The sequence below is a fragment of the Caloenas nicobarica genome, chromosome Z, assembly GCF_036013445.1.
Source record: "Caloenas nicobarica isolate bCalNic1 chromosome Z, bCalNic1.hap1, whole genome shotgun sequence".
NCBI lineage: Eukaryota > Metazoa > Chordata > Aves > Columbiformes > Columbidae > Caloenas > Caloenas nicobarica.
The window spans coordinates 86965716-86984317 of record NC_088284.1 but is presented as its reverse complement, the minus strand read 5'-3'; the positions used below and the strand labels follow the sequence as shown (position 1 = coordinate 86984317).

The window sequence follows — 18602 nt, the reverse complement described above, 5'->3', positions numbered from 1 at the left end:
AATTGATACGTAAAATTCTAAACTCACGTGTGATCAAAAAATACACCACCAAGTTATAAATTAAAAGTTCTACAAATATAAAATTTGACCTAAAAGCTTAATCCTAAGCACAATGAAGTCAGTGAATTTTTCTATATGCTAGTACTTCTGTTATTAAGAAAAAAACCCCATCGTGTAGCAGTATTATAAATATGCACAAAAAACTTCACCACTCTATTGATCTCACTGTAGAAGTTTTTTAAAAAATAAAAATATCAAATCAATTGCTGAAGTGCAAGATAAGATTTTTTTTTTTTTTTTAAATGAAATGTTTTCTGGAAATGGTGTAATTGTAGTTTTAAAACGACTATGGAAAAAACTGCTATGGAAACTTATTTTTTTATGTAGTTGTTAAAACAATGTGCTTCTATAAAACCCTTAAAATAACTGTAGTAATGAAAAAAAGCTTTAATATAAAAAAGTACATAAAATGTAGACAAAAAGGTGTGCATTAGTAACATGACTATTCTCAACATTCTTCTCCTGCATCTAACTGGACTGCTGCAGTGAAGAATCCCAAAGGTACTCTGAAGAAATGAACCACAATATGCACATTCATGTGTGGCCACCCCAACTAACGCACTTGCCATAGGGTTCAGTTTCACTTCACTTTATTGAAATGTAGCCAATGTATGGAAAAGTCCATGAATTTGAAAACAAATTATCTTAATTTTCAACTGCAATCAGGAATTCTAAATGACATCATAAAGCAAGGTTTTAGGTAAATGGACTGGGATCAGACCTGGGCTGCCTTTCTACTTAACACTGATAGGAACATTCTTTATCGAGGCAAAGTGTAATTTAGACTTTGACTCAGAAGGTCCGTCAATATCTCCTCAACAATAGGCTGAAGTAGTATTTGGAAAAAAGCACACATTTGTTTCGGTTTCAAAGACCAGCTCTGTAACAGCACAAACTGAACTCAAAATGAGCAATCCAATCTATATATTTTTATTTGTCCACTTGGCTGAAACTACGGTTGGAACAACTATTACTATACTTCAGGAAGCTGAAAGACTGAAGATAATCAAGTTGAAATACAAACAAACTAAGATTTATAAATGACACTTTGTGATAGTTGTTGCATTGGTGCTTTGTATCAACAGGAGTCGACCCTTTTTACTCAGAGACTTAGTAAAAATCTGTCACTATAAAACTGAGCAGAGAATCCTGACTGACTTCTCCTAATGTTTAAAAGCAAACCACCACCAAAAAAACCCAACCACAAACCAAAGAAAAACAATGACAAAACAAAAAGAACAGAACAGTCCCTCAAGTTGAGGGCTTACAGTTTTCAAGATTTGTTTAATCCCCCTAACAAAAGGTTTTACACATGACTACAATAAATTTAATTCAGTATAAATTCGTCCTACAGTGCTAAAAAATTGTAGTAATCTCTTCATTAAATATTTGTTTCTGCTGTCTTCCTTGAACCATCATTTGTGTTCATGCAGCTGTGCATTAATTGCATTAATTGGATCAAGGATCTGATCCTGCTGCAAACTTTTCTTCTTGGCAGGTTAGCTTTTGCTAGCAGTGTGGATTTATGACACATTAAATTGAAAGTGGAACTATGGCGTTAGTGTTTTACCTTCACACAGAAGTTGCACTGTTTAAACTAATTTTAAGAAACTTTTACACAATCCAGGTCTTCGGATGAATACTCCTACATTTGTTTCTCTCATAGGATTTGCGTTGATTCGCCTATAATCCGTTAAGACTGATTTAGTCCAAATCACAAAAGCAGATGGAAAAATAACTTTAAGAGAGCTTTGACTACATTGAAAATCAGTGGTTTAACCAGTGCAACCATACGTTCACCACATACTATTCAATGGAAGCCTGAAAAAATCAAAGCTATTCACTACTACACTTGAAATCCAGTTCTGAAAGAAGATGCAGAGACTCTACCAGAAAAAGACGAGGTTACCACAAATCACCGGCTGATCAAGATCCACTGAGAACTACCTGGAACTAAAAATCATACATACTCCTTCCTTTCTTATCTTCTACAGGAAGCTTGCAGCAGAAGAAAGTGAAGGAGAAAAAATGAAAAGGCAATCTCATAACCTGTTAATACTGGTTTTATCCAGAAATAGAAAATAGGTAGGTCTTATCAGTTTCATCATTTATTGAACTGTGTATATGATGCTTACAATTTTTAGGAATGTAGAGGCTTACTGTTTATTGCTAAAAGGTTCACTGTGGATTTGTAAAGATAGTAAGGCGTTAATTTGGCAGACTTAAGGATTATGCTGAATTAATTTTCACAACTGATAAATGAGTTTATCACAGTAGGAAATTATAAAATAATTAAAAATTCTACTCAGTAACTTTGTTTTACCTTTGAGTTACATGACTTTGCTGCTGCTTGGCCAGAAATCAAAACCAAAGCAAAGCTTTCCCTAATGACTATAACGAGCTGTTCCCATGTTTGTTTGGCCATCTCTCCAGATCAGCAGAAGAGACATTCTTAATTTATATTTAGTTCAGGTTCGAAATCTGACCACACTTTAGAAACTCTGAAACTTAAATATTCAACGGTGTTTGGCTAGAGCACAAGGGAGACTGCAGAATTTCTTAAATTTTAAAACGGAGTCATCACCTTTTGAACTTGTAACTATGTTGGTAACATGGGAGAACATAAGTTACAAACCAGAACTCCAACCTGAAAAGGATGGTGGAAGATGGAAAAGAGACACAATGAAACATTCCAGTTTCCCTTCATATTAAGTTTAAAAAACAAACAGAAGCAGCAGTTAGGAGTTTAAAAACAAAGAAATTAAATAACACAACCAAATTCAGATATTGAGAATTAAGCTTAAACTGTAACACAAGCATAGAAAATGCTATACGTAATATAAATATAATGTAGATTTTCCATAAAAATGGAAAACCATGTAATAATATTACTTTAGTTAATACAAAGGCAGAATTGGATCCTCCCACCTTTTTATTTAATTTAAGAAAATCTACTGATACTAATAACTAAACCCAGGTATAGCGTGAAATAAAAACCAAAACAACAAAAAAACCACCCCCAAGAAAAATCACACTAATCAGTCTTCAGATAAAAAACTGTATACATATTTCTGCAATACCCAAATCTGGTATAGAAATTTAGCTACAGTTATTTCATAGCTTTCAGATATATGAGGCAGGGTCAATGCCATAGAGTAATGACGTGTCACTGATTCTGTGCCACAGAAAGAGGAATGCATAGACCGATGAAACATGGAGATCATCACAGTAAAACATCTGGATATCTGCAATAAACACTAGGAGATACCTGACAGCAGCCACACCATAATTTTACAGGAATTCCTGTTAGAAACTCCGCAATTGATCCATCCAGTGGATCTGGATTCCAGTTTTCTCTGGAAAGCTGGCATGCAGTATGATCTGCAGTTCAGAAACCCAGGTTTTAGTTACGTTGTTTGATGCGTTTCTACATCTCAGTCAACTCTATGGTGCAATCACCATTAGCTTCAGCAAAAGTAAGTGAAAACTTGGGAAATACTGTGAAGCATATGACAAAAGAAGGCTGATATTTCAGAGTAGTAAATTAGCCATCTGTTGAATAGACCAGCATTTCTCAAAGAAAACCTGGAGTTAAATAATCTGAATGAGTTGCAAGTCTGTTGCTGTCTTCCTGCATGCAAAACAAAAAGATCAGTAATTCAAATTCCTTAAATACTTCAAAATAGAGTTGCCTGAATATTTAATATTCTAGACTTATTTTCTAGCAGCAGATTCCATTTTATCATTGTATTCACTGAAACTTTAATGTACAAAAGATATTTTGACTCATCCAAGTAATTTTATCCTCATTTCTCTCATGTACTTTAACGTGAAGGATGCCTAACTTCCTAATAGCCTTTTTTTAAAAACCATAATTCGCCATAACTTTTCTGTCAGAAGAGACATCTAGGGGTCAACCAGAGCCTCAGGTTTTGCTCATGCTGGGATTTGAGCTATCACAACCCCCTAGCACAGAATACCTTAGATGACAAGGTTTATGCAGCCGAATCCCACACTGAGGCAAATAATGTTACATGTATTTAGGATATTAGTATCTAAAATTCAGTGCATAAAAGAGAAGGCCTTAATTACTTTTTTTTTTTCCATTATATGGCAGCTGTAGCATGATTTTGCTATTTTGCAGATGCATTTGTACATTGGCCAACAGAACAAGGCTCTGATTGAGTTACAGCTTCACAACTCATATGAAAACTACCACAAGTGCATGTAGCATTTTTATGGAAATGTTTTATTCCACTGGGTCCATTTATGGGATTAGACTTAGACTATATAAGTCTTTCAACAGTTGATTCAAGAATGCTGACATTAAAGATATGTTATAAACTAAACATTTTAGCTTGCTATTTCCTATATAAGATGCAAACTATAATGTAAGTGAAAATAAACATTATAGAATTTTTGCAAATACAGATAATTTTATGGCACTGCTCTGACAATAATGTTCTCTTTGATATATTTTTGTTTACCATATTAATACTCTAATGTACTTTGGATTTTAGAAGCTATTCTCATCTTTCAAAGTGACCTAAAACCACATAAAACTTCCTACTATTATTTTTGGGAATAAGAAAGACCACTAGAGGACAGAGGATCATAAGTTATCTCCCTGTCGCCTGTTTACTTGGTTTTACCTACATTTGAGAAATGGCCTTGTCAAAGGACATCTTATTCTGCAGACTTCTATGTCACTATCACAACTGAACACAGGTTAAATTTTCCATATCAGGGCATATGCATCAGGGGCACACTGCTGTTGTTTAAAAAAAACCCCAAAACACAACAACAAAAAACCAACACTTCTTTTTGCTGAGTCACATACTTACTAATTAGCCCTCATCATTCCTTATATTTAAAAAGAAACCACAAGGCCAAGAGCATTCACAGCACTCATGCTTCTTGAAGCAGAACTTGGGATGTAGGCAGGTGACCCGCGACTCCTTGGGAGCAGCACTAAGAGGAGAAAGCTGCTGACAGGAGAAGCGAGCGGGAAGGGAAACAGGATCACAGCCCTGCGGCAGCTCAGAAACCTGCTCTGCTTTCAAGCAGAAGGTGACTGAAGGGTGTTCAAACCGATTATCAATCCCCTAATAAGAATTATATCACAATGGGATAAATTAGCTCATTCTGAAGCGAGCAATTTTACATACTCCAGAACTGCATGCTACCCTTCCATATTTTATGGGTATAATGCTGTTTAATTAACTGAGCTCTACAAACAAAAGGGAAAAAATCCTGTTAGGAAAGGGAATCAAACCATGGTATGTTTTTATTGCATACATTACAAAACCTGTAATTAACCAGTATTCTGGATCATAGCCAGAGCATGCTTCCCATGATGCCACCGAAAGATTTCTCTTTTGAGATGCATGTGAATCACATGGAAAAAAAACATTTGAAACCATGAACAAAAAATATGGGTCTTTTCCACATCAGATCTGACTACATTTTTAATTAATTTGAATTAATCTTGATAAATTCCTTAGAACTAACATAACAGATATTTCCCTTCTATTGAAGATTTATTTGTCTAAAGGGACAACTGGGAATAAAAAGTACAACTCTATTAGTGTTACATTTAAATGGATATTTTCATGGAAACAATAAAACTAATAACAAAATGACTGAATACTAAAAGTTTGCTTTCTTTAACAAGCACTTAAAAGTTCAATTTTTGCAAATGTATATTTACCTATACATATTATATGCAAGTAGCTTTTGTTTACAGATATATGCTTATTCTTGTTGAAAATATTTTAACTCCTAGACCTACCTTTTGACCTCCTGCAGATTCTGCACTGTGATGCTCTTTCAGTTTTTGTTCCTGTTCCATTATGTCTTTCAAATGTTCATTGACCTAGAGACAAAACAGTTTATTCAGTGGTCTGTTCCAAGAAAAATATCAGAAATTATGTTTCCAAAAGGTCTATAAATCACTACCACCAAGTTAACTGAAAAGATTCAACAAATATTTGAGACTACAGCCCTGAGGCATAATCAGGAAATGTCAATGTTTCAGATGCAGTCTGGAGTCACTAGCTATTAACTTTATGTTGTGCAAACTAACCTGCCCCTTACTATGCTCGATCACATTCAATTAACAGTGCGTCCTGGTTACTTGATTTGATTAAGCAATGAAGGTAGAGCACTTCAAGCAAGATGTATTCAAATACAAACAGAATACCTTGGTTTTAAATCATTATAAGTTACACAAAACAAAAACAGTGAGCCTTGAGCAGCTGTCATGGCATCTCAACATGACAGTGACTGCTAAGGTGTCATATGTAATTTATATTACAGTATTTTATTTAGACTTCCTACTTATTAGGTTCACATAACATGCAAACTTTGCTTTTTATTATCCATCCACAGCAGATGCAGGAACAGTCTGTATCAGACACCGTCTTGATATACATACATAACCCACCCTCTTATCTCTAATTGAGTCATAGAAAATCACAGCTTGCTTTTCCAGTACTCGTACCTTGTTTATCCAGAACATGACAGCATCCTCAATGTCATACGGCAGATCTGTAGCTTGGAAGAAGGATGAATACTGCTGAGTGCACGCAATCACTTTCTCCACGCTGATCATCTCTACAGTATATGCCATCATGAGAGTATCAATCATGGCCAAGTGAGCACTCTACAAACAGAAGCAGCAATACCTAATTAGTCTGCAAATCAAAAAAATCACTTTCCTAAGTATTGCTTCTGAACTTAGTCACACATATGCAAACACCAAAACTGTAAGTGCTACACGTTTTCTGTCTAGTTGTCAGTTTTTGAATGAAAGACAAACACACGTAACAGATTGGAGAACACAATAAAAAGCATGGGGACATTCATTTTAAAAAATGGTTCTTGCAAATTAAAATAGCTCATGTAAGAAAATTAACACCAAAGAATAAAGAACTGGAAATAGAAAGAATAAGCAGTTTTAATGATTCAAACATTACATCACTTTTTACAGAGCTAAAGAGATCTTCTAAATTTGTCGCCCTAGTGAAAACAAAAACCCCTGCCTGATCAATGTTATTTGTACTGGAAATAAAAGCTGAGAATGCCAGGTAAACAACCTTCATCACCATGGAAATGCCACATTCATAAATGGAAATTTATTTATTTTTAAATTCATAGCCCAGGAAGAAGACACAATAATACTAACTTTAAGGAAAAAAACAACATAAAAGAAAATACTTCTCTTCTAGTAAACTAATTATCTTATGCAGATGCAGCTACATATGCACACCTAGGTTTAAAATAAGCATATACTGGTAAATGACATACAGCTTCTGTTAAAACAAGAGGTATGTTTCTCCTAGTGTCATTATGTATTGAAAGACAATGGCTATTTCACAGTTTGTAATAATTAAAAACAACAACAAAAAGAGGATGACGACAACCAGGATTTACATTATATTGTTCTGACTGAATAATAAAGACATGGTGGTTTGTAGAGGCAGTGCCTACAGCTGAACAGATTTGTTTCTGCTTCATGATAAGAACAGCAACAGCTTTCTAAGCATTAAGCAACATTTCCCATGAACCTGAACAATTTCTTAAGACAGTATTTTTAAAAACATCACCTTTATACACAGCTCATGATGCAAACAAAAATCCCAAGCACTTGTTAACACCATCACTCCAGTTCTATAAAAAAATATCCATATAAACATCTCAAAGGTAGCTGTAACAGCCATGGCAACAGCAGTGAACATGAGTCACAGAGCAATACTCTGTCTAACCATTAGAGCTAATGTAGTACTTGCACATCATTGACTGCAGAATTCCCAGTGGGAAAAAGACGAACAGCGTCAGAATTTGTGCTGCCCTTAGTGTTAGTATCACGGCTGAAGGTGATGACACTGGCATCAGAAGCAGTCAGCAGCACACACCCTTTTTCAAAATGCAGTTAAGTTGCTTTGACCAAAAAAAAAAAAAAAAAAAAAAAAAAAGCAGCAAACTATACTTTATCTACTGAAGACATTCACGAAACTGTCCCCGAGAGCCAGCCTTCCTGGGGTGAGCTTACTCCCTTTGGGCCCTGGATGTGAGCCGAGAGCTCCGTGTGCCGCGCAGCCCAGCCGCGCTCCAGCACCAGCAGCGCAGCCGGGCAGGAACCAGCGCCCTTCACCCCTGCCTGCCACCACATTGACTCACAATAAACTCCTTCCACCGTATTCATCTGCCTTAGGAATTTATTTACAGACCTTTAGTAGACAACTAATGACAGAAGCTCTTGGGTGCAAATGAAGCAAAGAGCCGGGGAACTGAATTCTTGCCACTCGAAGTATGTAAGAAGGAAAAGACAGTATTACCCATGACCAGCCACCTATGGAACCTGCACTCCAGCGTGTAATACAGCAATTCTATATGTAGATACAGAAGAGTGCTTCATTGGTGCAGCAATGCAGCGAAGAGGGGTTCAGATATAGCACCACATTAACTACCTGTGAAGTCCCAAAAGCTCGTGAGGGATTGCAGAACCTGGGTCGGCCATACACAGCCATGCGGCTCTGCGGAGTGTCCAGCTCCGGTTGCAGAAGGGCAGTTTAGCAAGTGCCAAACGGGAAGGAAGGAGGGAAGACTTGGATTGTCTCTGACATCCAGGGGTCGTTGCTCTCATGGTCTTTCCTTGCTGTATCTTTGTTGTCTAGCCTCAATGGCACCTGGGTTAAAACCATGTGCCATTTCCAGAACCTCTCCAGAAAATGAAACGGAGATATTAAAATAGCAAGAAAATGCTGGATTTGTTTGTAAGAGGTGCACGTAAGAGCAGCCTGATACAGATGCTACCAGTAGAGCTGTGCTTAGAGTCACCCCTGCTGCCCCAGAGCTGCTGGGGCTGCTGCTGCACAGGAGGACGGGTTCCATGCCCTGCCTGCTGAGCTCTGACAGCCTAGCGCACTCAGAGCAGGTCTGGGAGCAGAACCGTCTGCCGCAGCTGCTGATCCACCAGTGCACTGGCTCTGTGCCCCTGCTCTGAGGCTGGCCTGCAAGAGCAAACATCGGCAACTCTCGAGGGGGAATTCCGTAGCCTTCACCTCCCAAGCAGGATCACCAACTTCTTTGTAAAAGTTGATCATGCCTAGGAAGTGGATTGCCAATGCAGAGAGAAAGCCACTGGAGTGTTGCTAGAACGACCAACATGCTCAATACATTATAAGTACATTAAGAAAATCAAATTATTTGCAACTAGCTACCTGAGTCACGTTTTCACTGTTTGTAGCAAATTATTAATGAACTGCAAACTACTTAAGCAAACAGAGGGAACAATGAGCAGGATAACCTTGGATAATACTCTGTACTATCAAAATCAAGTGTAATAAACTTTTACCCACACTGACTGGATCCATGCCATGACTATTTTGTAAAAGCTATCAAATACGACAATCTTCAGAGTCTCAAAAGTGACTCCAAGTTACTTTCTTTATAGTCCAGCCAGGACGCTCAAAAGGAGATTTTTTAAAAATAGTAAATAGTAAAAATAAGAATTGGAGTCAACTTGCATCTATTATCCTGAGAAACAAACTAGAAAACTGCCATTTTTCCTAGTTAGCAAAATTGAACTTTATTTTAGAAATAATTTATTTACTAATAAAAATATTTAAAACGATTAACATCTATGGACCTTTCCCCCAGAAAATTGCAAGCAACCAAATAAGTACATAAGATAACTTACATCTAAAATAATGGTGATTTTGTTTTAGGGTGGGTTTTTTTGGAGGTACAGAAGAAGAAAACTATTTAATTCCACATATAGCTGTACTGCTTTTCTTCTACTTATTCGGGAAGGAGTCACACAAGCTATAATCTTTTACATCTTTTAATTTACTACACTCAAGAAGATTAAATTAAACACTGCACCACAAAAGTAGTATCCTACTGTTCAAGATAGAGTTTCTCAGCATAACTGCTGAAGTTCTCAAAAAAAAAATTTAAGAGTTCTACTGATAGTAAATCAAGTTCCATTTTTTGTACATCTCTCACTGAACAGCATATTTCAGGTACACCTAAAAACACCAGAGGGAGAGATCACTTTTACTGGTCAGATGCACAATTACGACTGAATTATGACACAAGAAAGCAACATTTCATACATGAGGAAGAAATACTGATCCCATTCTGAGCTGGGCAGAAACCAGGATCAGGTGCTCGGCAATGACTCCTTCCTCTGGCCAGCCCTGGAATACAATGTCTGAGGGAACTCCCGGGAGCTGCTGACAGGTACACAGAGATGGGACTCTAAACGCTGCTATTTCCTCCACTGTGTCAGCATTTTGACACACAGCATAAAAACCCTGGCAGGATTTCATGCCGTCACATACAACCGACATCCAGAACTGCCGCAAGGCGTATTTGAATAAGGACACTTATTTTAAAAAAGCCTCTTTAAAAAAAAATTTCTAAACATCAGCAACATATTAAATTACACAGAGTGCAACAGAAAACCATTAGAGAAATATTAAACAAACAAATCATGATCAACACAGCCAGCAGTGAACAACACATGAAGAAATACGGTTTTATCACAAAACTTTTTTTATGCAGAGATTTGGCTTCAGTCAATTTAAAAAACTTTTAATTTTTTGATCATTTCACTTCAATGGTGCAAAGTACTGAAGTCTTATATGGCACACTACAAAAATATATATTAAAAAACCCCAAACAAACTCAAAATGCTGGATTCTTAGCGGTGTTTTCTAAGACACAAATGTGGTTTTGTCTTGCCCAGCTACACCCCACACAGAAAACAAGAGTTTTAACTCAATAATCTTTATAGTCTCTGTAAATAAGGTTCTTACTAAACTATTTAGCAGTAGAAAAATAAAGCTGTGGAACCTACATTGCAGAGCAGAAACTAACTAGTAAAGAAGCTTACAGAACTGCAGAAGAAAACCTATTCTGAGTATGACTGCTAATGCCTTCTCTGCCTGCCCCATCTCTGATTACAGAGCCTGCTCCACCTCCAGGTCACAACCAACCTCATTAAGAGGTGTCCTACGCAAAAGGTGTATATGATACTGTACACGCAGGTACTTAGGCATAAATACCACATATTATAGACAGCTCTCACATTACTACTTCACTACTAAGGAGGTTTCTCATATTCAATTCAGCAATATCAAAGACTGGAGTTCTCTTTTGGCCCGCTCCTTTAGGAAAATCATAGACAGAACCAATTCCCACTACGGTACTCGAAGGAAGGGGCAGAAAGAAAACAGTATCTAATTGCTATCCTCACACATAAATAGAGTCTTCCCTTGAGTCTTTCAATAAAATGAAGTCCCCTGGTCTTGCTATGCTTTGGAGAAGAGATTTGATCTTAGCCGGGATACGGCTTTTGGAAACAGGAACATGTACTCCTGTACTTACGAAAGCTGGTTGTGCTTCAAGAATTTTTTTGGCAAGAATTTTGTGAAGGAATTTGATCATATTTGAAAGGAAAAAAAAAAAAAAAAAAAAAGAGTCTTCATATGGTGGTTCTTGCAAAATAAACACATATATTTCTAGCTAAATTCCCTAGAGATTTTGCCTACACTGGATTAGGCATTTGTGCATGGCACTGATCAGCTCTCTACAATTACTTGGGAGAATACGTACATCACCTTTGTATCCATAGCAGTGCATATAACCAACTGTTTCTACCTGCTGAAAACAGAGGTTTCAGATCCAGATATTTCTTGCAGTATAGTAAGAATCAGTACCTTGATACAGCTGCTTCAGTTAACAGTACAGAGTACATACGAGCAAACACTAAGATAAAGAATACGTATTTGTATTCCTAAAAATAATTGATCTGTTAACGCTAACTGTAAGTAACCTTTCTTAAACTAAAACTGAAATTCCTATTAATGTTCTGCCAGTATATACCAGTTCTTAAATTAACATTACATTTCCTTACCACAGACTGTTATCAAGCCAGAGCAAAGATAACTAGAATGAAACAAAGCAAGAAAGAGAATACAACTATAGACAGATCACTCTTACAAAAACAGTCACTGAATTTATAACTACTGCGGCCCGCGGGTACCCGTTCCCAAAGACCCTCCCCCTAGGTAATCCAAGTCTCAAATGAATCTGCTAGCTTGATGAGATACCACCTAAATTCCAAATCCCAAGTAAGATTGGAAAATTGCAGAATTCCAGCTCAGGGAAAGTGCAGGCCAAGGCTTCATACTGCAGGAGATGAGGAAAAAATTAATGAGTGGAGCCAGTAACTCTTAAAAACTTCAAAGCTATTGCTTCATTTCACCAGCATTCATATAGTAAAATGAAGACAAGTCTGACATCACAAAGGAAGCAACATTTTAAAAAGATTTTGATCAACAAAATGGAGCAGTCTGAACTAGTCAGTTCTGTTCTGTTTGATGATTTCTGGACCTAATTCTTTTCTAGCCTCACACAGTGCTTATGCCTAGTACAATTCTAAAATGACCCCAGTTGTCTAGTTATTCTTGTCCTGCAATGGAACAATCACGTTGAATTACCTCCTCACTGCATTTTCATGAAAAACAAGCGCTCAACTCTGATAAGATGCTTGTCCAGCAAGAACCGGCATTACTGAGTCATGCTAAACACATCCCAGCAGGTTCTGCAAGGTAGAAGGAATTGTTTTTATTATACTTCCAATATTTATTATAACATTCTATATTTGGTTAACTTCCAAAATTTAGTAATCAATTACATGAATATTTATAAAACATCATTGTTTGACCTGCTATACACATCTGACATGGGAAATGTAATTTGCTTCTCAAAAGAGGATTTGTTAAGTACAGATACTTGCCGAGTTAAGCATTTTGATAGCACTTCTACATTCTTCTGTCTAGGGTTTCCTCATTATGCTTGTTAGGGAAGTTAATAACTTGATCTATTAACTCAATCCTAATTATATACTTAACAGAAATTCCCTAATTCTTTCTGAATCACATAACCAAGTGAGACCTTGCCCCACTGCAGGTCACGCTGAAACAAAACACCTGCATGACATGCACTGGAATCAAGAACCAGCAAATGGTGCTCGTCACATTATTTTTGTCATATTTTATAGTTTCACACTACCTGCTTGGATTTTAAAAAAATATATACTTAACAATTACTCCAGAAGTTGCCTGTGTCCTATTTACTGGAAGAATCAAGTGCCTAATGGTAAAAACCATGTAGGAACTTTGGTGCCTTTATACCAAGTACTCTGTGTTTCAAACCCGAAACGTTTGTAGTTGGATAGGTTAAACTAAAACGAGAAATTAACGTAGGATAACTGAAAACAATAAATTTATACTATATATATGTGTAGTTATATTTTGATTAATAACACCAGTCTCAAAATTTCCCAGAATATTTTGTTTTTGCAGATAATTAAGGATTTTCCTAGTTCACACTGTCAAATCCCATCCAGATAAACCAGAAACAAAGATTCCTCACAAAACTTTATATTCTGTTACATATGTGCACGGTCTCCTTGCTGTTATGCTCTGGACACTTAAACCAAGAAGGAATAATTATATAAAATACCCTCTGAATTTCTTCTGTCACAACAATCTCCACCAGTCTTTGAAGAATACAGGAGTGAGAAAAAGAGAAACAGGGCTTTGGTTATAAACCAACTATATCCATATATAAATAAAAAGTAGTTCCTTCTTCCTGACTCACTCATACCTGCATAGTAATGACATTAAAAGCAGTGATTTAACTCCTCTGGCAGCTCAGCTATAACTCTTCCAGAGGCAGTGATCACCAGGAGTATCCAAGCCTGTTCCTCTCAGAACATCTGCTGGAGGAGCACAGTCCTGGGAGTGCTGGAAAACTTCCACTTCCCCATGGAGACTCAGGAGCCGTGACAACACAAGCTGGCTTGCTACAGAATTGGGGGTGAAAAGTTCAGGTTTGTGTGATGTGCTGTGAGGATGTAAGAAAGGGACTTAGAAAGGGCAAGAGGGAAAAGAAGCTGAGGTCCCAAAATAAAAATAAATGGAGGGCTGGGGTACTCGTTCTTGGAGTTAAGAGCAGAGGAGAAAACAGAGGGTAACTGATACAACATGCTTTCTGACTAAGCTGCACTTCTGTTTTGCCTTTCCTTGATATGAAACTAGTTAAGTTACTCTCACACCTTATCTCACAATCCTTATGAGGTTTAAATCATAGAATGAATGTGAAAGACTCATCTGGTAAAAGTCACACCATCAACTTCATGTTACAACAATAATAAATTAATATTTTGCCTGAAGTAATACAGAGGATGAAATTTTACATAGTTTACATAGCTCTCAACATTTAGCACATCTCTTTCTACTGCCCAGTGGCCTTGGGTTCTGATGAACTAATTCTAATAATGAGCTCTTCTGCATGGTCCTAATGAGTATAGGAGAAAAAATGATGCTTTAATTACACTGATGAATAATACAATATACTGGTTTGTGACACAACAGATTGGAAGGTTGATTACTCATTGCAATTTAGGATGGGTCTCAGTTTGAGACAGAATGTGAGAAGTTCCTAGTTTTCTACAATTTGCTGGAGAATAACTCAAACAATATTTGACCACAAGAACTTAGAAAACTAGAAAAACTTAGACCAATGCCCTTCTCAAAGCAGGTCCAACTAGTTCAGGCTTCTCAAGGACTTCTCCAGTCAAATTTTTAGTATCAACAATGAAGGAGAATCTACCACCTCTTTGGGCAACCATCTGATGTCTTCTATCATGTTAGAGTTAGCTGGTATCCTTCTCTGTACAAAATCCCAGCCTCATGGAAAATAGATGGCTAAACTAAAAGGAAGAGAAAGACTACATAGCTCTCATTTGCTTCAAATACTAAGCCCTCAAAAATCAATATTTGCATTAAGCTTTTACTTTTTAAAATAAAGGTAAACACAGAACACGCTCTCCTACAAGAGGAGAGACAAAGTTGGTGGTACCCTCATTTCTCGAGCCAAAAAAGAAGCAAAGTTGGGCCACATCATCGGTGGAAAACTCCAACTAAATTCCAGGATTGCTGCTAAAAAACCTGTAACTCACCCGAAGCCCAGCTGAACACTACAAGTTGCCATGCTGCTCTAGTGCAATAAAAATCCAGAATACCTTCAATAAACGTGTAAAAAGATGCAGACTTTGATCCAGCATAATTCAGGCTACCACATAAAACCTCAGGTGTTACAAGACTGTGTGAGAAGTTGAAAACAAACAGGATGCTATCTTTCAAAAGGGAGAAATAACCGTGAATTTCTGCATGGAGTGCCAATATAAAATATTCCTACATTTTCATCTGAACAGGCTCCTTATAATTATGCTTTTTTTTTTTTCCCCTTCTTTTAATGTATACCCTTCTATGTCATTGTTTAATGTTTCATTTACTAACACTATGGTGAGGAGGCTGCATCTGTGCAGTTCTGGGCCTGGCCTTCCAGGGGAAGATTCAACTCCTACCCAGTTTCCTTAGGAAACGTGCCTCCCAGCAGGAGGTGACCAGCCTTCTTGGTCCAAATTCATATTATTCTTATATGTTGGGGAAACATGTATCTTTTATCATCTTAGATAAAACAAAAAAATTTAGTGTTGAAGGTAATTCCTCTGACATGCAAACATCTAAGACCTAAGGACAACTTCATTCTGTCGCATGTCAAATATCACCATATTTTTATAAAGCTGCAGTTCAAGAATGTAGGAAGTGTTTCTGTGATTTTTTTTTTTTAAACCGCTAATGTACAAAAAACTTTTAGGATAACCCTGAGATCTTCCTTAGGCTTAGCTTTCCTTGTTGAAAATATTGGCTAAAGGAATAAAAATATTATGTCTGGTCATTCCAATATACTATCTTCAAGAAGAGGAAAGCTAGCTTCAATTTTTATATGAAAACATAACATGAAATCTTCCTGTATTTGCATATGAACAGGCTCCTGATAATTTCCCTGCTGCTTCTTTATTAACCATAAGAAGGACAGAAAAATAAGATCACCACACTCATTGTAAGGGCAATTACATTAAGAATTGGAGTAATTTGTCCTTTTCCTCAAAGATTTATAGGAATATCACATTTATAGACCATAACACAGCACAGTAAGACATGAGGAAGAAATTGACCTTGTCAAACATTTTCTTCTAAAATAACAGCCAAGGTCAAAATAAATTCCCCAGTCTCCTACATAAATGAACTCTTATCAGCAGCATTAAAGAAATTAAAATAGACACAGAAAATTATACTGATCACAACAAACCTGTTCCTCTATGGCTGTTAATGTAGTAAAATCTCATAAGTGACAAGCTGTTGACTAATAGCATTACTAAATTAGACAGCTGACCAACACTTTTTCATCTACTTATTAAAGGATTGTGACAGGTCAGCCACAACAGAGGCTGCTGAACAAGGACGTGGTCCACAGCGATGTTACAGCAGAAGTGGAAAAGGAGCATTACGGTTGTTTTGATAAATATGTTCAAAAGTCTTTCCACATGTTTGGTTAATCTGGACTAAACACCAAGCTTCAAGACAGATCTTGAACCTCCAAAATAGGGCTTCTTCAGAGAAAAACTTGTGCATACGCACACAAGGGCATAGAACAATTATTTTACTGTAAACTTTATGATCTCTTTTTTCATCTTCCCAACTAACTCTGCTCTTAAGTATTAATTATATACCTGAGTACAATCTGTGTACCTTTGTAGAGACCCTGCCGTACCAATAATCCTTTTGAATAGATTACTTGCCCCCAGGGATGTCCACTTCATCCACTGCTGTAGATCTTTGCAGGACATCTGGCTGTAGTCCCCATCACTATAAGTTTCTGCTAAGCACAGGGCCATAGGGGCTCCGTCTGTGTCAGGAACTGCTGCAGATCGACAGGAGCAGACGGGCAGACAGAAGAGGGTTCTGCTGAGGACAGGGTACCTACAACATCGACTTCTGTTGTCAACTATCACTCCGCTTCAGAAACAATCTGGAATTCGAGCAGCATACCAGTAAGGCAATGGATTGTCTTTCTATCAGCTTTTCACGAAAATGGGAAGGTCAATGAAATAGTTACTAAAGCTTTTAAGAAAAGTTACTTTGGTAAAGGTGTGAAAAATATAGATATGATGCCATCTTCAATAAGTACATCTTCCTTCCAAGAAAACTTTCTTTTTAAAAATAAAAAGGCTAATTAGCTTGTCGTCTACACATAGAAAACACTAAAGTGTTCTTTGCCAAAGAATTAAAATGGAACGGGTGACTGCTGTAAACTAGAGACTACTTCTCAGTTAACTGGCAGCCAAGGTAAAATGATGCCTGTTCTCATCCTTCACAAATATCTGTTGGAAAACTAAGAATTTTTATGGCATAAAAAGGGATTGGAAGAGTCTCTCTTCTCCCTTTGGTAGTAAAATAACTGCCAGTTTGTAAGTCTATTTAAAGATTAAAACAATAAAACACACTACCATGTTCTCATTCCTCATGCCCTTTTGGTTCATAATGTCATTCCAGGAGGTGTTGCATAATTACTAGCTCTCAAAACATTAGTCTCAGTTGCAGCAATAACCTATTCACATTGCAGTAAACAACTATTTTCTTTGGCATAATATCACCCCTCCTTTTCTTCCCAACTAAGCCAAGCTGCATAAGAGAGCAGGGTGATAAATAAAACAGAGAAAAGAGCTAAACAGAAAAACACAATACAGAAACACAAAAAATGGTATCTCCTTTCATTTTCAAATTAACACACTTCAATGACTTAAGATGGTGACTACTAGAATGTAAGTAACTATCTGCTATGCTTCCAAGAACAACAGCATATACCAATAGTACTATTTGAAACCTCTGCTACAAGCACAAGATATGTCAGTACACGCTGTCCAGAAACCACACAAGCCTTTCGCATCACGATGAAACCTTTGCTTCAGCAAAAGGAATGATCCCCATAGCTGAACTATTACATCACCTTTTAGCTGGGAAGAAGAGGACGGACAAAGGGAGGGAAGCAACAGGAAAGCAAAGTGTTCGATAGCTATCCTTAAATGATGAATTCAGAGAACAACAGCCTGTTAAACATGATGTCCCATCAGCAGCGTCACAAACTGCCACCGAGGGATCGGTGCGGGCCCCAGGCAAACACCACGGTCAGGGCACAGAGTGCTTAAGCGCTCAGAGCTCCTGGCCAGAGCCAGGCAGCTTGATTGATCAGCTACACCATTTCATCAGTCAAAGGTGACGACCACAGAATAAAAATCTTTCCTGGGCAGTTTGGCTGTTGAACATTTGCAGGATCTGAAGACAGTTTTGTCTGGAAGAGCTGAAGAATAAGGTGATGTGAACAGTAAGGACTGCAGAGGAATGACATCAAGCCAGGCCAAAATCTCTGGAGAGGTGTTGCTGCAAGAACTTCATTGATGTTGTTTTCAATGGGATTGAATAAATCAAAGAAAAGTAGAAACTGTTGTTTCCTGATTTTTTCTTAATTTCTAACTGCCTTATTTTGCTCTGTTTTAAGTTGGTTTGTGGTTTGTTCGAGTTTTTTTTCCCCACAGCTCCTTCTCATTAAAATTATAA

General features: G+C 37.2%; 1 protein-coding gene across 4 annotated transcripts in view; it reads right to left on the bottom strand.

The window, feature by feature from the left end:
• The window catches only part of CAMSAP2 (calmodulin regulated spectrin associated protein family member 2), an 87759-nt gene that overhangs the window by 36567 nt on the left and 32590 nt on the right, over positions 1 to 18602 (bottom strand). For all 4 annotated transcript variants that reach the window (XM_065655555.1, XM_065655556.1, XM_065655557.1 and 1 more), the window contains exons 3-4: positions 6563 to 6724; positions 5852 to 5935 (exon numbers count right to left, since the gene is read on the bottom strand). In XM_065655555.1, the coding sequence (XP_065511627.1) occupies positions 5852 to 5935; positions 6563 to 6724 (246 nt within the window). The remainder of the gene's footprint in view (positions 1 to 5851; positions 5936 to 6562; positions 6725 to 18602) is intronic.